The 24,750-nt window shown below is 39.9% G+C and overlaps 1 protein-coding gene across 1 annotated transcript; it reads left to right on the top strand.

Moving 5' to 3' along the window:
- Window positions 1–2,704: 2,704 nt before the first annotated feature.
- Window positions 2,705–4,735, top strand: KIF2B (kinesin family member 2B). Its single transcript, XM_036342104.1, has one exon. It carries the CDS (start codon window positions 2,705–2,707, stop codon window positions 4,733–4,735), a length of 2,031 nt encoding a protein of 676 aa, XP_036197997.1.
- The last annotated feature ends 20,015 nt before the right edge of the window (window positions 4,736–24,750 follow it).

The following is a 24,750-nucleotide window of genomic DNA, read 5'->3' as shown; positions in this document are numbered from 1 at the left end:
TCAGTGCCAGGGCGAGAGAGAGGTGGACTTGTCTGCTCTGCTTAAGTGTGGTGCATGGAGGGAACGGTGAAATATCAGAAGACAGACACAGATACGCGCTAACTGTCAGGATAAAATACTATTCTCATTCTAAAAGTTAATCTTCCCTTTGTTTTCTGGAGGCATATACTTAGGAAGGTACTTCTCGACTCTTTAAAAAATAACTTTTAAACTGGAAATAATGAATCCCATTTCTTCAAAGAGATTTGGGGAAATCTACTAAGCTCCTCTGAAGAACTAAATCAATCTCAGGCTGCATCCATATACGGAAAAGCACAGACCCCACGGGGATCAGACAGACCAAACAGCTGCCTGACATCTGTTAAACCGGTGTGAGAAAGACGCATCTCTGATGCATGTCTCCTGGGAGGTTTGTATCTGAAATGAGACTAGAAATCACATTCTGTCCTGTAAAGTAAATCTGACAGGCCCCCAACAGGGCAATATACCTGTATTTAATAAATGAAAATTACTAAGCTCATTTCCTGTGCTTACCTTCTTTCTCCCCCACAACCCTTCCTTGTAAGGCTGCACATGATACTTGTTCAGCTTTGGAAAAAGGAATTTGAAATAAAGAGACCATATCAGTTGTTTGTCAAGGCATATGTTTCTTAGGAGGTACATAAAGCAAAATGTGCAAATGGTAAACTCCTGAGGGTAGAATTTCTTTGGCATAGGAAATAACATATGGTAAGCATTTCATATGTTCTTATTGCTTGGTTATATTCATTTAGTCAAAAAAATTATGATGGTGTCCATCTCCAATCTAGAGAAACTGCTCATCTTCTCAATGGCCATCCAGGCCATGGCCAAGAATGATGCCATCATTTGTATCTAGGTCTTCACACCTTAGCAAGTACTATATATTTACATCATTACTAAAGAGTCACAGTATTTTCTTATCCATAAAGTAAGAACATTATGTAGAGGGTGTCTGCATTCTAAATTTGTCTCAGTAGATAAAAACGAGGATATTGTTGCAAATGAAGTTCCAGATCATCAACACTGTAAAAATAGCCCAATGACTCTCTACAGATTATCATCATGTTAACCTATGGGATTTTTTTAAATAGTCACTACTGAAAATGAAGATTATAGGTCCCCCTGACCAAACAAACCCAACTAGTAATAGATCTTATTTCTTAGGAAGAGATGTCTCAGTTTAAGGGTATTTTGACTGATCATTATCAACAGAGAAACCTTCCCAGAAGTAGTACCATTTGAGATGGGATTGAAGAGTTCAAGAAAATGAGGCAGGAAAGAGAGGCTATTCTGCTCAGAGGGCTAGCACAGTAATCCTCAGTGTGTGCTCCCAGCGCCAGCAGCAGCAGCTTCCCTTGGGAAGTTGTTACAAGCGAACCTTACCTCATACTTAGCGGATCCGGAAGGGGTGGGGCCCAGCAATCTGTGTTTGAACAAGCCCTGTAGGTGAATGTTATACACCCCAATACTGAGAAGCACCGGGGCTAAAAATTAGAAATTTGAAAGAAAAATGCTGAGTTTGAAGGACCTCGAGTTCTTCAGTATGGCTGCACTGTAGGCGGAGGAGGGTGGTAAAGATGGAGGATGAAAACATAGGAAAGAAGGCCAGATGCATCATGTGGCCTCTTGTGGAGTTTGTGCTGGTCAATTAGGATGATGGAGAGCTACTGACATGTTTGTACGCAGGGGATTAAGAAGAAATGACCTGTCTAAATAACGCCCGGGACAATGTGAGAAACAGACTGAGCGACAGGATGAGGTTGCCCAGGGACGACGTCATCACTGGTGAGGAGACTGAAAGATGGATCAGTTACAGAAGACTTTCGGGGGCTGGGAAAGGGCTACCTAACTCCAAGTGACGATTGGAGGAGGAGGAGGAGGAGGAGGAGGAGGAGGAGGAGGAGGAGGAGGAGGAGGAGGAGGAGACAAGACCTGTTTTGGCTTCTGTCAGTACAACAAGACTCACTTTATAGCTGTCAGAGCCCATAGGATAAATAGCTTGAGTTTGAAAACCCAGATGTACCAAAGGAAGTTGCCTAGTATTCGCCAATTATCAGAAGAACTCCCTGCATCGGACTCATTTTGATTGGGTACTGAGAAAGCCCACTGGACGTTAAGCTACCACCGTAAACAAGTCCGGAGGTAGGGGTGCGGGGAAGATGGCATGCCTGAGGGGGTTCTCCAGGACAGTACTTGAAGCCTGTGATGCGCCAATAGCTTCACCTTCACTTGCTCCCTCCGATCGCTGGGGGGGTTGAAGGGAGGACTCACCTGTTCTCAACTAAAGCACTTAGCTTTGAGAGGGCAGGCTAAGACTTCAGAAAGACTGTTTCTAACGCTTAGGCGCACAGGCGCATGGACTGTGTACCCAACGCCGACCCCTGCGCCCCCAGTGGCGGAGAACAATGTCTCTCTTCCGGCTGCCTTTGCGCTGGCACCTAGCACTACAGACGTGGGTTTTTTCCATCCACCTTTCACCTGGAGGCCCTCGGCCCTTCTCCCCACTTCTTTGTGACGTGGGGAGCCCAGGCGGAGCCCCGGGGCTGGCTGGCGGGTCACAAAGGCAGGTGCAAACGCAGGCGCGCTCAGTGCCGGGGGCACTTCAGACTGGCTTGGGCTCAGGTCCTGATGCTCCAACCCCAAGGACCCCCAGACGCGAGTCCTGACACCTCCATCCTTCACGATGGCCAGCCAGTTGTGCCTCCCTGCCGCCCGGCGCCTGGCGTCCTTGAAACCCTTGATGGCCCCCTTCCGCGACGTCCAGGTGGGCGTCTGCGTGGCTATCCAGCGCAGCGACGGGCGGATCCACCTCGCTGTCGTCACGGAGTTCAAACGAGAAAACACTTGGGTCACGGTGGAGTGGGTGGAAGAAGGCGTCAAAAAAGGCAAGAAGATCGATCTGGAGACGATCTTCCTCCTGAACCCATCGCTGACCTCGGCAGAGCAGGCCACGCGGTCCAGGTCGCTGTCCTCCTTGTCTCTCGCGCCCTCTTCGGCCATCGGGGACCAAGGCGTGGCCACGCGGTGGATCGCCAGGATCCCCCCGAAAAACGAGACCCCCTCCGGGGACAGCCTGGCTGTGACGGTCCCGGGCAGCCCTTGCCTGGTGAAGTGGAAAAAGTCCCCCTGCCTGCGGAGCATTGAGAAGCTGCAAAAGCAGCGGGAGACGCGCCGCCAGCTGCAGGTGGCGATCCGAGCCCAGCGCGCCCAGGACGTGCACGCGGGAAACCCCCACCACGAGGTCAGGCGCATGATCGAGGAGTACCGCCGGCGCCTGGACCGCAGCGAGGTGGCCCGCCTGGGGCCGCCGCGGGGGGACCGGCGCATCTGCGTCTGCGTGCGGAAGCGGCCCCTCAACCAGCACGAGGCCGCCATGAAGGACCTGGACATCATCACCATCCCCTCGGCCCACGTGGTCCTGGTGCACGAGTCCAAGCAGAAGGTGGACCTCACTCGCTACCTGGAGAACCAGACCTTCTGCTTCGACCACGCCTTCGACGACACGGCCTCCAACGAGCTGGTGTACAAGTTCACGGCCCAGCCGCTGGTGGAGTCGGTCTTCCGCGGGGGCATGGCCACCTGCTTTGCCTACGGGCAGACGGGCAGCGGGAAAACGCACACCATGGGCGGGGCCTTCCTGGGAAAGGCCCAGAGCTGTTCCAAAGGCATCTACGCCCTGGCGGCGCAGGATGTGTTCTTCCTGCTCAACACCCCCGCCTACGAGAAGCTGGGCCTCAAAGTCTATGGCACGTTCTTTGAGATTTACGGGGGCAAGGTGTTCGATTTGCTCAACTGCAAGAAGCAGCTGCAGGTCCTGGAGGATGGCAGTCAGCAAGTCCACGTGGTCGGGCTGCAGGAGCGGGAGGTGTGTTGTGTGGAGGACCTGCTGAACTTGGTGGAGCGAGGCAACAGCTGCCGGACGTCTGGGCAGACGTCCGTCAATGCCCACTCTTCCAGGAGCCACGCCGTGCTCCAGATCATCCTCAAGTCCCGAGGGGCCCTGCACGGCAAGTTTTCTCTCGTCGACTTGGCTGGGAATGAAAGGGGAGCCGATACTGCCAAGGCCAACAGGAAGAGGCAGCTGGAAGGGGCGGACATTAACAAGAGTCTCCTGGCGCTCAAGGAGTGCATCCGGGCTTTGGGGCAGAACAAGTCTCACACCCCATTCCGAGCCAGCAAACTCACGCAAGTGCTCCGGGACTCCTTCATCGGGCAGAACTCCTCCACGTGCATGATTGCTACTATCTCTCCAGGGATGTCCTCCTGCGAAAACACCCTCAACACTTTAAGATACGCAAATCGAGTGAAAGAATTGACTCTAGATTTCAGGCCCCCCCAGAGCTGTCTGTCTCGGGTTGGACATGAGGTGCCCAGGATGTTGGAGAATCACATCAGAAATCCAGAAACGTCCCTTCAGAGGGAGGAACTTATGAAAACACCACCGCCTATGCAGACTGAGAAGGAGGAAGAGACTAGAGAAATGGAAACTTTATCTACTCCATTGATGGAGAAAACCATGACTTCATGGAAGGAACCCAGGCAGTGGCCAGGGAACAACATCCAGGAGACAGCCGACGGGGTAAACTATGACGTTCATTTTTGCATTGTCCAGTTGTTGTCCACTTTGGAGCAGAAAATAGGTATTCTGACTGGAATTCAAAAGAAACTGAAATTATTGCGAGCTGACCTCCAACAGAAGAGAAAGGTAGAGTGAAGCCAATGGCATCAGATCAGATCTGAAATCATGGGTACGGTGCTGTGGTTGCTACCTTTCTTATAAATAAAAAAATTGCCTAAATCATCTAGATATAAAGAAAGCTGAAATCTTCCTCTATATTTCTATAGTTTGTTATCATACTGTATGTAGGGCAGTGGTTATCAACTGGGAAACATTTCGCCTCCTGGGGACTTTTGGCAATGTCTGAAAACATTTTCAGATGCCAAAACTGCGTATGAAGGGAGTGGTGATACTGGTATATAGTGGGCAGAGGGCCAAGGATGCTGTTCAGCATCCTACAATGAACCAGACATCCTCCAGCAACAAATAGTCATCTGGTTAAAAACTTCAATAGTTTTTAAGTTAAGAAACCCTACCGTGAAAGAACCTAGCTCTGAGCAGGGCAGCCACCCCAGATTTGTGGCTAGGAAGACAAAGTACTGTAGATTCAAGGGGTGAGACTCGGAATACAACAAGGGGGGGCACAATGCAGTATATCTAAGGATAACACTTGTGAGGAATTTTTGTTCAGAGGCTCTGTGTAAGACCCTGGAATTGAGAGAATTGAGAGGGATGTTTACTTTTCATTTTGCTTTGAAATGGAAAAGTACTGCACATCCTTAGAGTGATAAAGTGTGTGTGTGTGTGTGTGTGTGTGTGTGTGTGTGTGTGTCATAGGCATTGGCTTTGTTGGCTATGGTGTCTGCAAGCTTTTTTCCCACTATACTCCTTATCAAATTATGTGTTTGCATGAGTCACATAAAAAGCCTTTGCCCATCAAATTAATGTAGGGAACAAGTCACCAAAGCCATAGCAGAAGGTCTGACCTGAAGTGAAATACATCCTATAAAAGCCTCAGGGGGAATGTGAGAAATATCAATGCCTGAGATCAATTCAATCAGGAGCATATTTTCTTTATTTAGGGATCACAGAGTCTATCCTTTCACAAACAAAAAGGATTAATCTGATATGTAAATACGATAACCTAATACACATCTACCTTAAGCAAACATTTTTATTTATAAAATGCCATAATAAAATAATGAAGGGTCTTTTGGTTCCAAGAGTAGCAGTTCCAAACCTTTTAAGAATAAAATGGAATGACTGGCAAACAAAGTGCAGGGCAGGTTGGGGAAATTTGGGGACATAGAAGACAGAATTCCAATACTGTTACTACCTTTGGTAGGCATTGCCTATTATTTTTCAATTTTTTTTTTAAGTTGCAAAGGCCTCACTGACATTGGGAATTCTGACACATAACTATCATGGAGTAAGTAGAATAGTAATGTCCGAGGCAAAAGCTATCGGTGTAAAGCAATCAGGATCAGCAGGAACATTCGATCTTTAGTAACTAGCCAATATTATGGCCTCTAAATATTTTCCTCTGTTGGTTTATCTATGCAGGTGAAGTTATATATTATTATTATTATTATTATTATTATTATTATTATTATTAAAGCAAACAAAACTCTGAAAATCTGTCCTTTAGCAAGAGATGACCTTCCTTTCAAAATGAGATATATTTTTATTTTTAAAATTAAATTTATTGGGGTGACATTCATTAATAGATCATCTAGGCTTCAGCGTACATTTCTATGCTACATGATCTGTATATTGTGTGCCCACCACCCAAAGTCAAATCATCCTCTGTCCACCATATTTTTGACCCCCTTTACTATTTTCTACCCCATTCTCTGAGATGTTTTTTAATCTGTTATTTTTTATGCAGTTAAAAAGTATGGGGTTACTAATCTTACCTAGGTTCCAGGCCCATTTCTATTATATAAATATCTGTAATTTTAGGCAAGTAACTAAGCACCACTGAGCTCTTTCCTTCTATATGAACCACAATAATTATAGCATCTCCTTCAAAAGATTGGAAGGTCTATTTAGTTTCTCTCCCATCTGTTATGCCAGTGGCTAGTGCTTATTTATTATTATTTTTTGTTATTGTCATTGTCCTGTTGTTCCACTACTACCTTCACCCTTGCCCTACTCTCTACCACCACTCCTCTTATACACACAAGTTTGTAGCTTATTACGAGTTTCAACAATCTGATATTAATAACACCATTTTTTGGTATTTTATTTTTAATAAAGTGTAGCATACAGTGAAGTATACAAATCTTAATTATAATCATTCCATGGATGTTTGCAAAGTGAATGCACATCTGTAACCACCACATATATTAAGATATAGAACATAACCAGTGTCCCAGAAGCTGCATTCCTTCCTCATTTTACTCATCAGTCCCTGCATCACAGGTAAGGCCTATTCTAACTGATCCACAGTTCTGGTTACCCTTAATTTTTGAGGATAACATGTCTGACATATTAATTGAAATGCTCCACCTTCACAGGAACTTGCCTTCCCCAAACTATGAGCTTGCTAAATGATCTGCTAAGGTGTTTTTTTATGTTTTTTAATTGATTTTTTAGAGTGAGAGGAAGGGATAGGGAGAGAAAAATAGAAGCATCAATTGGCTCCTCCTGCACGGCCCTATGGGGCTAGAACCTGCAACCTGGGCGAGTGCCCTGACTGGGAATCAAACCAGTGCCCGCTTGGTGCATGGTTCAATACTCAACCACTTAGCCACACCAGCCAGGCTATCTGGTAAGTTTGTAAGCTCTTTTCAATAGCTTTATGTTTGTTTTGTTTTTTATCCCTTTTAGAATATTGTTTAGCTTTAGAGTTAGCAAATGCTTAAAGAATAATTTGCACACAGAATGTATGTCTCACTTTTCTATGGTCCCCTTTTCTGCAAAATCAGTCCTGTTGGCGGCTAGTAGGCCTGAAACTTCAATTTGGGACTCCTATGAGACAATGTTCCTGAGACTCCGCTAATATTTACTTGGCTACTGCTTTGTTTGGACATATTGTTCACACACAAGAGTCAGCCTTGGGGAAAAAACAGGAGTGAATGTAATGACAGTGTCAAAGTAATTCTCTTTTTCTCTGGGATATTTTATTTTTTTTAACAGCGTTTAGTATATTAACAGAGTTGTGCACTCATCACCACAATCAATTTTAAAACATTTCATTAGCCCAGAAAGAAATCCTACACCCTTTAGGCATTGTCCTTTAATCCCCTAGCCCCCAACTCTAAGCAATCACTAATTCACTTTTTGTTGCTATAGCTCTCTGCAATTTTGGCCCTTTATGTCCTGACTGCATTTTTGTTCTTTGGCACCTTCCTAAAGAGAAGTATCTTACTAAGATGTATATCCTTAGTAACATAGCTCATTACCCTATCTTGATAATAATATATTTGTTGGCATAAATAACATAATGATTTATGTATTTCATACATGACTTTGGAGACAAACTATATATCAATGAAATTTCTTATAATATGTTCTAATCAATCTCACCCAAATGAAGGAGATTTTTATTCTATGTTGAAATTTAACAAGTAAGGGAGAGCAGCATATCAACATAGGTAACTAATGGTACCCGTTGTTGGAAAGCAGAAATAGAGATGACAAGACAATGTTGAATGCCACCTGGAGGGATATATGTTCGTTTTTAGTGGGTTTTTATTTAGTTTTTGCTTGTCTGTCTGCAGGTTTTGCAAATTGAGGAAAGTTATAAAAATGAACAGAAAGTCTTGAGAGCAATTTAACTCCAATTTTTCTCAATTCTTTCTTTGGAAAGGCTGTGTAAATAAATTTGTTTATGTTTGTATGTGTATCTGTATATACACACACAATTTTACATACATAGTTATATGTTTTTCTTATGGATTCTGACATCCAAATCTGCATAACACAATCTAAAATCTCTCCTTTAGTTAAAAAAAATGCTGGGTTGCTAACTAGTCTTAGTGTAATTGCTTCTATTGAGCTGTCATTCTTCTTAATAGGTACACGTGAATATTTCCACTGATGTTAATTTTTTCTGAGAATATACATGGTACTTGAAATGATCTCAAAGCATATAGCACTAAATTTAATAGGAACATTAGAAAATCAGACATTATGTAAATGGAAGTCTCAGAAAATAATTTAATTGGGGTCCACTAAAAGAGGATTGTTGACAGTTCACACAGATGCCCTTAAGTTTAAAAGGAAAATGTAAAGTAAATTAATGCTCTAACAAGATTATTCAGAAAATGTCAGAGCTTCTAAAATGAGAAAAATAAATACTTTCAGTACCTTGGAAACATTCATTTACACACAAAAAGTTGACATGAAAATTATACTCTATGCTTATCTGTTAATTAAAGCAGCTTTCTCCATTTCTGTAGTGGACAAACTCATTTTGAATTGTTGCATGAACCTGCAATTAATAAAACTGCTTTTGAAATACTGAACTTAAGGTGTCATGATTTCAAATTATCCTTTCCACAATTAGTCTGTGACACTAAGGTTTTATACTATTATTCTATTACTTTCTTCAGTGAAATTATTCTCAACAGTATACATAATAAAACAGTATGAGAGTCCTAGATAAATATTTATGTGCTGGATAAAAGAATGAATAAATTATTTTTCTTTGCAATTTGATTACTGATTTAGAATATCCGTTTAATAGCAGAAACACAGTGTGTAGCATGTACTGTTTAAGAAAGATGTCCAGATTGCCTGTTATTAAAAGTGTAGAATATTATCTTCAAAGCAAACCTGTCATTTATTATTTGTACAATTCCTTTTAGTCTTCAAAAGATCAACTGCTGATAGAAAACCTTAACACATCATTTTTCTGCAATGTGATTTTTTTTCTATTCAAGGCATTTTCTTTCTAAGCTTAAATAAAAATAGTTTCAGAAATTAATAGAAAAAATATAGACAGGGGATTTTAATGGCTTAAAGAAGATATTGAACCAGTCAACAATTGAAGATAAAAAGCTAGGCAGACCCAGACAGCCTCCTGTACTTGGGTATTTGAGGGGGTCATGAACTTGAGGAAAGCCAACTACCAATGATAAGTAGAATACAAAGGTTTGAATGGTAACAGAGGAAATGAATGAAATAATCAAGAAGGGGGAAGAATGGGAGAAATACTCAAATCAACAAGCACAGAGTTTTACTCTGAAATAATTGAAAATAAAAGTTTTGATATGGTGCCAGTTAATATGCCATGCTTAGGAGTATCATAAGGTCTGTAAGGACCAAAAGGAGACCACGCTGGGCCACACCAGTGAATTTGAATTGTTAATCTTATGCTCTCTGGACATGGAGTAAAATGCCAGACTTAGAGTTAAATATTTTGTAATTGCTTTAGTGTTGCCTCCTAGTAGCTATGTGACATCAAACAAGCAATTTGACCCTCTGTATCTTTTATTATTTTCAAATCTGTTTTTAAAAAGTCTAAAATGACAACACTAATCTCACAGAACGATTTGGGAAATCAACATAAAAAGTCTCAATAAAATAAAATTGTGTTGGTAATCTTTTGTGCTAAAGTTAGTAACCTGGGTATATAATTGCCCCTGCCTTTAAGGAGCATATCCCTTAAATGAGGAGACAAAGCCTTGCACTGCTAGAAATATATTTTAAAAATGTGCTTGCCTGGCTGTTGTGGCTCAGTGGTTGAGCATGGACCTATGAACCAAGAGGTCACAGTGTGATTCCTGGTCAGAGCATGTGCACAAGTTGAGGGCTTGATCCCTAGTGGGGGGCATGCAGGAGGCAGACGATCAATGATTCTTTCTCATCATTGATGTTTCTATCTCCCTCTCCCTTCCTCTCTGAAATCAATAAAAATATATATTTTTAAAATGTGCTATCCTGCTATCAGAAATGCTATGGGACAGTCGAAGTCCATGATTAGTTTATCCAAAGGGACGGGCGAACATTTCAGGAAACAAACAAACAAACAAACAAAACAAAAAACTGATCCATTCCTCAGTTTGAAATGATGATGGAGCAACCAGTTGACCAAAAATAGATGGACAGACATTCACAGAAGTAAGAAGGCTAAATTCTTTGGTGTAAGTAAAGAAAAACCAGCCAGAAGTTGGCTCAATGTTGTCTTTCTCAATAAAATTTAGGCTACTTGAGGGCAGGGATAATGTCTTATTCGGTGTATCAGAATCTCACATGATCCCTGACAATTTACAGCTTGCCAACACTCATGTGGGGACATTTATATTTCTGATCCATTTCACTTAGCTACAGTAGGAGGAAGAGTACAATTGTCTTTGTTTGAAATTTTTAAAATCTATTTTGAGAAGTCATTCTGCAATGGCAGAAACTAAAATTTTCACATGGGCAGTTGTCACCGGCGAATGCCTAGTCTTTCACAGTTGCCTGTGTTGGCAAAACAGTTGATCTAAGGAAGGGGTCATATCTTCAGTTGGCATGCACCTGGCCGGGGCTGTCCAACCTGACCTTTAGCAAGAAACTCCACGGCAAACCTGCTCCCAGTCCTCTGGAAGTCAGTAAAGGACCGAGGGAAGAGATGATCTTATTCTTACTGACTCCTGTGTCTCCAGGATCTAAAATGGCGCCTGGTACACAGAGGAAAATAAGTAATTGCTGCATGATGAGTTGTACAGAAGGTAGCTCAAATATTCCCCATCAACACAATCATTTAGAAAAACATTCAGAGACAAAAGTGCCAGAGGCAGAAATCTGAGACCATGAATATTTAAGGGGCCAAGATAGTGAAAAATTGTTAGTGAAGGACAGGTGAGAAAAGCAGAAGAAAAAAAAAAATGGGCGGTGGGAGGGGAAGTAATGCAGAAACTATAGGAGGGGAGAATTTAAAGGGAGAGAGCAGTTTAATATGTTAAAAAAAAAAGCAGTTATTGGATAAAAGAAAGGTGTCAGAGCAGGTGGCTGACTTTTGACAATGTTTAGTCAGTAATAACATTTCAGAGGTCCACTTGAGTGGAATGCCTGCTCCAGAAGTCATTGTCAAGGGGCTGAGGCATCAGTGAGCAGCCTGGATACCGAGTAAGAAAGGGCTTCCAAAATCCTAAACCACTTTGCAAATGTGCGTGAGATTCAGGGGCTGGCTGTTGCTCATTCACTAAACTTTCTGAATGCATCTTTCTGAGATCGGGCACACACTTTTTGAGGTTCTAGCAGAGTAGGTAACAATCAATGGAGAACTGAAGCAAACAGATGTTAAATTGTAACAGCCTTCTTTTACCTTCACCTAATCTTCTTCCATGCATGCTTCCTTGGGTATAAGAAAAATAGACACTATCTTAAAATACTCTCACATCCACTATTTTTGCTAGGTCATCTTCTGGCTGCCAATAGCTTAGCAACTTTACTTAAATTAATCAGAAGTTAGCTTCCTCATTACTTCTGATTCATTTAAGCAAATGGTATACATTTGATGACGGAGTTAACTCCAACCATGAGATTTGGAGTGCACGCCATCACTGGGCCACCCCTCAGAGGTGGGCTCAAATGCATGACTCTCCGTTTCTCTTCTTTCTCGGCTTCTTTACCACTGATTTCCACTTTGTATAGGTTTTCTGTCAATCGGGTTAGCTTGCTCAGTATTACATGGACTCAAAATATAATTAATCACACCCTGAGAGGTTTCTCTCTCCAACCTGAGCCCATACTCCTCAAATAACCTGGCTCTAATTCTTCTTGCCATGACACCTATTTGTCAAAACATTGATATAAAGGCATAAAAATGAGCAGTTTTATATTGGTTATATTTAAAATGATTCAGAAAGTAATGAGTTGAGAATATTAATTTGTGTGTGTGTGTGTGTGTGTTTTAGGGAAAACACTAACATTAATATTTAAAAGGTGCCGCCACCATTTGAGTTTTTTCTACCAGAGCCCTGTAATTTATCTGTTTAGTGCAAGGATTGTTTATGAAGAAAATAATCAAATGAAAGAATTTCATAGTTATTTTTATTGGCAAAACAGTGACATCTATTGTTCAATGTTATAGAAAATGGAATTTAAAAATCCAAAGCAATGCCATCTTTTGTGTGTGTGTGTGTGTGTGTGTGTGTGTGATTAGCTTCAGAATAATGATAACTCTCTTAAATCTATTGTTTCAAAAAACAATAGAAACCAAAACCCTGATGTGATTTCAAAGAACTCCTGAGAGTGGTTCAATCTAGATTTCGAGATGCTTTGTTCCCTAGAAGCTCCAGGGGTTGCTGATGAGGAAGGGAAAATTGGAGACCATAGCTCATTGGTAACTGGTGTCTTGGATCCTGAAAGCAGTATTTTCTTCTACCATCAAAATATTGTCCTTTTAAATAAATTTCTAAAATAATAAAAATGATCAAACCGATCATCATTTTGCAAGGAAAATCAGCCTTTGAAAATGAAAGACTTAAAAAAAGAGTAATTTTAGAGGATAACAATAAAACAAGCTTTTGTTTCATCTCCTAGCTCTCTTGAAGCTCTCTTCTTCAAATTAAAATATAGGCAACCTACACAATCAATTGTTCAATGAATATTTTGAGCTTATATTACATGGCAGCACTCAGCTGAGTGTTCATTGGCCCCTCACAGCCTTCTTCAAAAAATAACACAGAAGCCCTAGCTTATCTCTCTCTCCCCCCTCTATTTCTCTTTCTATTTCTCTCTCTATTTTTTTTCCTCTCTCCCTCTCTCTCACACAGGCACATACACCGCCCCTGGAATTTCCCACATTCTGTTCTGGAAAACTCTCACCTAAAATCTTCATATGAATGACGGGCACACTCCCTGAAAAGTCTTCTCAGAGTTCCAAAACTGAAGTAGTTACCCTCATATGTGTTCTTACAGCATCATCAAAACACTTATTAATCTCTAATTTTTCTTTCTTCTTATAATTTATTCCCCACTATAGAACTGTGACCATTAGAGGATAGGAACCATGTCATGAAATATTTTCAAGTTTTTACTACGTACTAGAGGCCCGGTGCATGAAAATTCATGTACTGGAGGGGGGTTCCCTCAGCCCGGCCTGCCCCCTCTCACAGTCCAGGAGCCCTCAGGGGTGGGAGGTGATTCAACGATCAGGGGAAGGCAACGCCCCATCACACCTCTGCTGCTGCCACTGCTGGCAGCGCAAGCCTCGGCTGGCTCTAGTTACCTGAGCTTCAGGAGGCCTTGTGCGGCTGGGAAGCCATAATCCAAGGCTTGCCTGCACCTCGGGTTGGCCCTGGGTGGCTAGGGGGCTGAGGGAACTGGGGGTATCTTGAGGCAGGCATGCGAGCGGCCAGGCCCGCCTGAGGCCAGGCCCGGCAGGGATGAGGGGACTGGGCACCACCATCTTGTGGCTGTGAGTGCTGCCATCTTTGAGGGTGTGGCAGTCAATTAGCATAGTCCCTCCTTATTGGCTGTGGGCGCGGCCATCTTTGAGATGGTGTGAGGGTCAATTAGCACATTACCACTTTATTAGATAGGATTTGCCTTTTTCTAAAGGTATAAAGTTACCTACAGATGCATCTTATATAATTTGAATTTCTACATATAGTCTCCTATTTAAAGCTAGTAAGATATAAATATTATTTAAAATTTCGTTGCTACAACTTATACTTTAAGTTATGGTAAATTTTAGATTGAAAATAAATGTTATAGGTTCTTTCATAAATTTTCATATTCTAACAATATCTGTGTCCATGTAGACAATTCCCAAATCCTTACACATTATTCTTTCCATAAATAACTGTGAAAACATGATGGTTGTCTTTTAAAAAGATAAATAATCGGGAGTAGTTTTTATTCATAAGCACATCTAAAATCATTAAAAACAAGGATTTTGCTTTTAGGTCAATCATTTTCTGGAGCTAACAACAAAAGAGGTAAAACTGGAGGCCATGGTATTTCCTTCCGGGCTCTTCCTTATTGTATGTAAGACAAAGGAAGGGAAACGTAGCTAATCAATCTTCTACACCAAAATTATGCTCCTAAAACAAGTAACTAATTGAATGGATTTTTTAAAAGCCATTTGGTGTGAAAACAACTGTTGTTTCAACCGAATGCTTTATATTTTAATTGTTTGTTTTTGAGTCATTAAACACATGCTGATTGACCATCTTAACAATCAAATTAACAAAAACAGTTGCAAATGTTAGCTTATGCTTAATGTGTCTCTTTTTACCCAGCTTAAATTCACACCTACTGGAGAACTGCAAGCTGGTTCTCAGATTTTGTCAATGAAAGTACATTCTAACTTTGACTGATAGTCGGATATTGTTTTTTTTGTTTTTTTAAAAAAATTTTTTTAAATATATTTTATTGATTTTTTACAGAGAGGAAGAGAGAGGGATTGACAATTAGAAACATCAATGATGAGAGAGACTCATCAATCAGCTGCCTCTTGCACACCTCCTACTGGGGATGTGCCCGCAACCAAGGTACATGCCCTTGGCCGGAATCGAACCTGGGACCTTTCGGTCCACAGGCTGACGCTCTATCCACTGAGCCAAACCGGTTAGGGCTGATAGTTGGATATTGTAATGAAATGTAGTGATTGCCATACCACATTAGCAAGATTATCTTAACACACTGGGCGGATCATGAGCATTCTCATGTTTTCATATTACACAGTGTTTTACATAAATGTTAAAAGCACGCCTTAAAATTAAATACCCATTGCAGTTTGAAGTCATTTGTTACATGTTCTTACATGTCATGAATATCTTGTTAGAGTATGATACTTTGTAAAACAGTTTTTGTACACATTCAATAGAAACGTACCTGGCCACTGGGTAAAGCTAGCAATCAAACTACTGGTGCACAATGTGTTAAGAAGACAATATTGGTATGGAGAATACATGATCAAAATTATAGAGTACAGATATTTGTCAGGCCTGGTGCAGCTGCTCAGTTTTCCATTAAAGATGCAAGAAAACAAGTATCCTCACACTTTCTGTCTGATTGTGGCTGCCAAGATCAAAGGGGAGAATATAGAGAAGAACATGGTAACACAGGGAAAGGCATGGAGAGAGAATTTTTGCAACTCAAGAATAGCCTCATAAACAGTAAAGACCATGTTTTATGCAAAAAATAAGAATCTAAAATTTGAGTTTAGCAAAGCCCTAGCTGGTTTGGCTCAGTGGGTAGAGCGTCCTCTGTAGACTGAAGGGTCCCAGGTTCTATTGCGGTCAAGGGCATGTGCCTTGGTTGCAGGATCCATCCCTGACCCTGGTTGGGGTGAGCATTCTGGAGGCAACCAATGGATGTGTCTCTCTCACATCAATGTTTCTCTCTTTCAGTCTCTCCCTCTTCCTTCCACTCTCTCTAAAAACCAATGGAAAAATATCTTCGGGTGAGGATTAACAAAGCAAACAACAGCAACAACAACAACAAAAAAACTACAGCAAAAACAAGTCATGACGTCATGACATTCCACATTGTTAACACAGGGCCAAATGGGATTGGCTACAGATGTGATGCAGCTGTTATTCAAAACAGCACTTCTTGACGTCTGCTGGGTTTCTCAGGTTTGTATTATGTAAAGGGATGAATAGATTGGGCAGGCTGTTCAACGGTATCTTGTATTTTCTATTAAGTGACCTATTTCACTAAGTTTCGGGCACTGGAAAGATGATTACTTTGCCTTGAAAATTCAACAAGTACCTTTAAGAAAAGCATTTTATAATAATATTTTAAAATTCAATTTTCATGGTCACAGTAGTAACATGAGCTTGGTTAGTAGGTGTTTTAGTTGGGCTTCCCTGGAATCAGGCCCTGCAATGAGGTTTTGTATACAAAAGTCACAGTTAAAGAAAAGATTCCAAGGAAGTGAAGGGAGCTTAGGAAGGGTGCACTGGCAGATAAAAGAATAGAGGGTGGTTTACATCTCATCTGCATGGGAATTTTAGAGTATGAAGTATGCTCCACTGACGGAAAATAAGGAATCTGAGCTTCCATGTGCCTTCTGCCTTCAGATGTTCCCTGGGCATTTCCAAGGGGAATGTGTTTTCTAGGGAACTCTGTCTCCTCCCATTTACAGGCAAAAGAAAAAAAAAGAGGTGCCAGTAGCCTAAAGGCAGTCCTTTGCTTACTGTTGCAAACAGAAACACATAGAAGCTGGGAGTGGGGAGGGAGGGATATATCAAAACAGTATGTAAAAGATGTACTCCTAAGGGATATGAGTGGAGCATAAACGTTGTACACCACAGTCAGGTTTTATTATCTCATGTTCAAAGATGAGAAAACCGAGGTTCGGAAAAGAAATACGATTTACACGCAGCCATACACACGTAAAGGTAAAAAACAGATTATGCAAAACCCTGGATGTAAATCCTGTGTCATTCGTAATGTGTATATCCCCCCATGATAATGTTATTTAGTTTCATAATTAACACATACCCTTATAATAAATTATGGCCTGGTACTTTACAGCACTCTCCTCATTTCCCATTACTTGGAATGTTTCCTTTGTCTTCATTTATGTAGTTTTATATCCAAGTAAGCCAGAGGTCACAACATGGGGTTTTGGCAGGTAATATAAAGCAACAAGTCAGGTCAGATGAGAGAGACAATAAGGACCTGTACCCCAGGAGAGCTGCTGCCTGTCTTAGCGGAGGCAGCCAGTTCTCAGACCAGATTATTGTTGCCACAGGGAAATAAAGATCCAGTGTTGCCGGAGCTTCCATTTCCCTCAAGCTCGACCAGAAGTCAGGATGGTTCACATAGAGTCTTCTAATTTCTGTATGCTGGCCACTAACCACCACCCACTTGTTTTGCACTTGGAGGCAATGTTGTAAAAGTCATGTTCCTGCGCAGATGAGCTGCCATTTTGTTCCTCTGTTATATGCCAGCAGGGTTGGTATAATAGCCTCATCTAAAATCACTCAAATCCAGCCCAAGCTGGTTTGGCTCAGTGGATGCAGGGTTAGCCTGGGGACTGAAGGGTCCCAGGTTGGATTCTGGTCAAGGGCACATGCCCAGGAGGCAGCCAATCAATGAGTCCCTCTCAACATTGATGTTTCTCTCTCTCTCTCTCACTCTCCCTTCCTCTCTAAAATCAATAAAATTATTTTTTAAAAAATAAAAATAAAATCACTCAAATTCAAATAATTTTGAACTGAGATGCTGGTCAAGCCAAAATACATGGAGAACGGGGTTTATCTGTGGGTCTGAATTTGAGTTTAGAATCCCTCCATTAAGCAAGTGCTTCGAGGAACCATAAATCTTACTCCATCCAAACACAAGCTATCGTTTATTTTCAAAGCACATGAGGTATTTTTCAGTTTGGGGTATTGGTGAGAACCATAACCAAAAATAAAAGTCCTTAAATCCTTTAACATTGTTCTAATTCCTGTCCAAAGGAGTCCACTCTGACTAAAGGAGTGATTCTCAGTCCCATGAGGCTCAATGTCTTTTTTCACAACATTTTTCTATAACACCACCTCCATTATCCTGGAATGAATTCATGAGATACTACTGAGTACCAACACATGCAAGTTATAAAATCAATACAAAGCCCGGCGTATAACATAAAGGAGGAAGAAGAGGAAAGTAAGTTACAATTAAATAGCTTGTATTTCTATGTTTGAATGCTTGGATATGAATATACTAGAAGACTGAATTAAATAGTTGATACTTCCACCTATATATTAGATGGCCTTCCCTATGTCAGCAACAAATGAAGATCAGTAAAGTTCTGGGTATCAGTGATCTTAATTTCAAAATTACTTTGTTCTCAATAAAATATTTTCCACAAAAGCAAACAATTTTTGGTATAAATTTTCAAAAATATAAATAAAGCATATTGTCCCCTGGGTTTTCACAATTGTTGATTGTCTGGGGAATGCAATGTGCATAAAAGGTAAGCAAAAAAACCTGGATTAAAAAAATCTGGGTTTATGTGGAAAAATGATTTAGGTTCTGGGCTCAGATAGTTATTCAAACATTGTTAATATACATGATTGACTGTTAGGACATTTGAAAGTCATATAGACATTCACTATGCTCACTATCTCTTGCATTAAAGGGTTCTAGCATATATGGTCCCTCCCTACTAAATATTAGTGGAACTTCCCAATTATTGTGATAACCCAGAGTTTTCCAGAAAGTACCAAATTGCTCCCTAAGAAGCAGTACTTTCTTTTTTAGAACTAATGTCCTAAAATCATCATAAAGTCAGAAGCCAGATAATTAAATTAGCAAAAAATGTTGTGTGAACCAAATGAAATATACCTCATTTTTTTCAAATGACAGCTAACATGGTATCTGGGAGAAAGTACAATTTTGAAATCGGCAACAACCATGGCAGGCCAGCCTCAAGCAAAGGGCAAAATAATTATTTATTATCTATGAAGTGCTCTGTCAATCACCTCAGGCTGACAAAGCAATAAACTAAAATAATCATTAAGACCGTGGCTATCATACTTGTGGTTTTTAATAAAAGGTCAAGATGAATTAGGCCAGTGGTTGGCAAACCACGGCTCGCGAGCCACATGCGGCTCTTTGGCCCCTTGAGTGTAGCTCTTCCACAAAATACCACGTGTGGGCACGTGCAGTGCGATTGAAACTTCGTGTCCCATGCGCAGAAGTCGGTTCTCAGAAAGGAGATAGACGAAACAAGTATACAAGATGAGTGTTTCTGGGAGAGTTGGAAGGGGTCAACCTCAGCAAACGTACCTCAATCAGATTGAGGACATTTTTAGCAAAGGCCAGCTTAGGAGTACCCTAATTAAGTTAATAACAATGTACCTACCTGTATAGTTTAAGTTTAAAAAATGTGGCTCTCAAAAGAAATTTCAATCGTTGTACTGTTGATATTTGGCTCTGTTGACTAATGAGTTTGCCAACCACTGAATTAGGCCAATGCCTTTCATCTATTCAAGCATTTCGTTGTCTTTGCATGTGCCAATTTCTTAGATCCAGAGGTCATCAAATATCCGTTTTACTGAGACTGTGATGATTTAATGGTATAGGTGGATTTTAGAGAAAAGAATATTCAAATTTAAAGTCCTGAAGACATTAGCCGGTGATAATCACACCTTCAATTTTTATGTGAACACAGCACTAGAAATCAAAATGAAGCTCAGATTTTTAAAACAACTTCCAGATGACAGGCTCTGACATTGTCTTTTAAGTTAAATGTTAAATAAATATCTATTTTAAGTCATTTATTCCATTAAGAATTTTGAGCAAATAGCAAAAATATCTTTCTAAAATATGTTTCGTGATAAGTTCTGGAAAATTTGAAGCAATACTCTGTTTTTAAAATCTTAATAAAATTATTTTCATCAAATGTCAATAAAAGTACAAGAAAACATAAAAAAAATCTAATTGTGTTTACTAAATGTTATAGGGAAAGGCATGAATGTATTCTCAAATCATATTTCTAGCAAAAACAGACCAACATTGTTGGATCAAACAAAATTACAAGAAAAGTGTTAAAAGCTAAGGGAGTAAAAAACATACCTAATCTAATTGTTGGGCTAATAAAACTCAATAGTCATAGAATATAAAAAAAACATGAATTTGACCAAAGGAACTGTGTAGCCATTTGAAATGGGTCTGGAACCTTCAGATTATGAGTTTCCTAAGGAAATACAGTGAGCGAAGTGTTTGATATGGGAACATAAATTTTAACATATGAGCAAATGTATTAGTTTTCCCATATTTATAGTATAAAGGTTTTTCATCTGTTTCTCATCCCTCCTCAAATTTAGAAATCAAAATATATTCCTTTGACAAGCTGGTTGAGTGATTGTTCTTAGAAATTAAAGGAGAAACTGAAAGATCAAGATTCTAATCCTTATTCAACCCCTGACACATGCAGTTTTGAGCAAGATAATTAATAAGTCCTTACCAAAGTGGATTAAATTATTTTTAACCACCTTTAGCTCACAATATTTTATATTATTTTACAGAAAGTTATATCAGAAAAGTGTCCATACCTTATTCCCTTTACTAAAGTATTATTCTCATTAAAAATATAATTTAAAGGAATTTTCTTGACCAAGGTTTATATAAAACGTTAAAGAACTCACTCTTGGCTATATAAAAGTCTTATTACTTTTCTAGCAAGCTTTCTCCTAATATACACAGAGATTCCATTAATCATTGAACATTTTTTTATTAAATTCATCTAATGGAACAGGTACTTTGCTAATCATTGGGGAGGCACAGTCAAATTCTTAAAAGAGCTTTTAAGTTATTAGGTAAATATAGATTGCACATGCATATAAATTTATAACGCAGGTTAGTGTAAGTTAAATGCCATGAGAAATTTATGCACAGGGGAACAGAGAACATTTCTGACTATAGTGGTTATATAAGTTTCCCTTAACAAACCTAGACATTGTTGAATGGATAATATTCCACCAGAGAGATGTGTGTGGAAGTAAGGGAATGGACAGAAACTGTGACATGGTAGAAGAGATTTCTGACAGAGGGAAGAGCCCTAGGAAAGGTGGTATTTTGGTAAATAGCAGGAATTTACATATTTCCTTGAGGACAGACTATACAGAGGGAGATGATATGGGATAAGACTGAAAAAGCGAGGTATGGCAAAATCATTCAGTGGCAAGAGGAAACTGAATATTTAAATGCGTGGCAGTGACATAAAGAGAGCTTTATGTTGTTAGCACTTCTCTTTAAAAAAATGGGGCAGTATTGTTAAAGTACTCTGCTGTCATAATGGGGAAGAAGGTAGGCATTTTTGTAATATGTTGAAAATATGCAAAGGATTTAGTGACACATACCTTTTATATTCCCTTTATGGGAAGTAATATCAGAGAAATATGGAAAAACACGGGTGTGATTTAAATTACAAACACTATGAGCTTTAAAGTTTACAAATCGTAAAAGCTAGATGCCTCCTCAATGAATAAAAAACGAAAATACCTCCCACAGCTCTGCCTTCCTCCAAAATCTCTGGAAATCTTCCTGGATTCCTTCAGCAGCACAAAACTCCATCTATGTGCTTCATGCAGAAGATATATGATTTTTGCATTTGTTTATCCAATTTTCCATGAGCTTAATCTGAACAGCTATCTAATTTATTCTCTGAGGATAAAGGAAAACAGCTTGTCTCTTTTCAGAAAAAAAATGTGGACTGAATTATTTATTTCTAATTTCTTAAGAAGCTTATACAATGCAGGATGAAAGGTCAGGGCTAATTAAGAAAAATGGTTTGAATTCCAACAGAAGAAATGTATGTTAATTGGGGAAAAAACTGCTATAGCTATTACCCTGTTGATAATCAGCAAACCTGGAGTGGACTGAAAAAAAAAAAGTCTTAGTTTTAAAAAGCTATGGGTTGTGATAATGTTGATGTGCATATGACTTGTGAATAATAGTATTTCTCACTGACAGGTGTGTGTTTTCATTATCAAAGGCAACAGACAGCTACTGAAGATATTGGCGATGAACCCTTACACCAACGGATTGGATTGTAAGGACAGAGACATGATTAGGGAAGTTGTAGCCAATACCTCATAACTCCCATATTCTTGTTCTCTAAGTAAAGTAACTTTAATGATTATACCTTTTAAGCTAATGAGAATTCAGCATGGCTTCCCATTCATTTCCAGTTAACCATTTGTGCAGACTGCTGTTCATTGAGATAATTCATGGTGAAGACAGGGTGCCGATCTGGGAATTAGAAAATATGGGCTCTGCCTCTTGATTTGAGTCTTTTCTTTCTCTTCTCTATCTACACCTGTACAGAGGGTATTTTGATTTGGATGCATTACACAACATACGCGCCTCAAACAACATATCCCCCAATGAACCTCATAATCTTCCCTTCTAAGATCAACTTTCTCTCAAGTTTTCTAACCATTTATTCAATTCAAAAAATAACTTTTTTGGCCAGGTATTGTCCCAAGTTTGGAATTATAAAGACAAACATGCAAGTAAACTGTCCTCAGGGATCTTTCAACCAACTAGAAGGAGACAGACATGTAAAAATACATGTGATACAATACAGCTTAATACATTGCATGTTGTGATAGACATATGACTCGTCCAGTCCTTCAACACCTATATCTGTCTGATTTATCACCTAATTTTGGAAATTCTTCCTTCAAGTGTTCTTCTTCACTAGAATGAACATACGCTTCCAGTGAGTATAAATAGTGCTTGACTATAGTAGGTACTCAATAAATATTTATTGAATGAACTTGTTGAATGCCTAGAATAGTAATTAGAACATTGTAGGTATTGGCTAAATATTTGTTAAATTAATAAAATGCATTCAACTTCATTCAGCTCTGATGAAAAGAAGTTATCATTACCTCCTATTCAGGCTATTGTAGAACAACTGTAATTCCAATTTCTCACTTTTTCAGCATCCAAGAATAAAACTACCAAATGCATTGTCCCTAAATAACTAGTATCGAATACAGGGGTGGACAAATTTTTTTTCTATAAAGAATCACATAGTAAATAATTTCAGCTTTGTGGTATATATTGTTTCTTTAGCTACTACTCAACTTTAATACCATAATATGAAAATAACTATGGCCATTATGTAAACAAATGAGCAAATTAATCTGTTTTCTAATAATACTATTTACAAAAACAGGTGATGGGTCTGATTTGACTGTAGTTAGCTGGCCTTTGAGTTAATAGCTATCTTGAAGTTCATAAAGCAAGTCTGTAACATTATTTTGTAAGATTCATATGACAAAAATCTTATAGTGATTTTGCCCACATGTGCAACAAACAGTAACTAATTTCCTATGTGTGAGGAATTGAGTTACGTACCAGGTATAGGAGGGGAATAAGGCAAAATTTCTCTCCTGGTAGAATTCAAAGTCAAAGCTAAAGAGACAAGTCTTTAAACTGGTAGTTACTATATAAACTGAGGTAAATATTATATCCAATAGAGGCCTGGTGCACAAATTCATGCACGGGTGGGGTCCCTCGGCCAGGACGGCGATCGGGACTGATCAGGGGGGCCAGCTGGCTGGTGGGAGGGACCGCAGGAGGTTGGCTGTGGGAGTGAAATGACCACCAGGGGGCAGCTCCTGCATTAAGCATCTGCCCCCTGGTGGTCAGTGTCTGGTGATCAGTGTGTGTCACAGAAATCACATGACCGGTCATTTGGTCATTTAGTCGCTTAGGCAATATATATATATACACACACACAGAATGCTAAGAGAACAGAGAGTCAGAACTGATTAGCTTGTCCTTGTTCTGTGTTATACTACCACATAAGTCTTCAATAAATAGGTCACCGAGTTTATTAATAGTATCCAAGAGAATACATCGAACTTGAAATTCCCCTTCTCCCAAGGTGCAAAGTGCTGATTTCTCATCTCAATTTTATTTCTAATGCAAGAATCATCCTTTCAGACTTGTATCCAGTGGAAGCAGCCTGCCTACACCCACTCTATCTGCTCCAACACCTGTGGGATAAAACACACCCAGGCCTCATTCTTGGGCAGGAAGCCTACACCTTGCTCCTGAAGTCCCAGGTTTGGCATCAGGAGTGTGGATTTTGGAATAAGAGAAGTCTCCATTCAGATTCAGACTCCCAACACCTATAAACATAATAGGGCTGGGGAACTCAACCTCAGTTTCTTCATCCATAAAGTAAGAAGAAGAAGAATGTTCATTATAGAAAAATTTGTAGTAATTAAATGAAATACAGTTAGGAATTACCTGCCATTTGGTAGGCATTTAGTACCTCTTACCTATTGCATAGGCAAGCTATACCGTGGTTCTGATCGCATCTTAGACACTGCTCCCGCATGCTGCTGCCTGTTACCAACTAGAGAGCCAGGGCCTAAACACATCACATTTCATGCATGCCTCTAGCCTGTTTTCTGCTTCTTGCTTTATATCTAAGAAAAATTAAATGAGCTATCGAGATCCAAAATATAATTTTCTTACTGAGTGCTTATTAGATTCCAGGCACTGAACTAAATGCTATATTCATTAAATCATTCAATCATCACACACTCCTTTTAACCCTAATATTATTCCAGTTTTAAAGATAAAGCATTTGAAGTTTAAGACAGTTAAGTAACTTGACTTTAGGAAGTAGCAGACTTCTTCAGGGGGTTCCTTTTAAAAGTTAAAAGTCACAGTCCAAACCCAGTGTGAACTCATCTATTATTCCAGGATAAAAGCCCTTTACACAACTAGGTTGGAACAGTAAGCTTGTTAGTTATCCATCT

This window comes from Myotis myotis, unplaced genomic scaffold (genome assembly GCF_014108235.1).
Source record: "Myotis myotis isolate mMyoMyo1 unplaced genomic scaffold, mMyoMyo1.p scaffold_m19_p_17, whole genome shotgun sequence".
Classification (NCBI taxonomy): Eukaryota; Metazoa; Chordata; class Mammalia; order Chiroptera; family Vespertilionidae; genus Myotis; species Myotis myotis.
The sequence above is the reverse complement of the archived record's forward strand: the minus strand, read 5'-3'. Positions and strand labels throughout refer to the sequence as shown.

Excerpts from the sequence above, each read along its gene's own strand:
- KIF2B (XM_036342104.1), top strand. The coding sequence starts at position 2,705 with ATGGCCAGCCAGTTGTGCCTCCCTGCCGCCCGGCGCCTGGCGTCCTTG.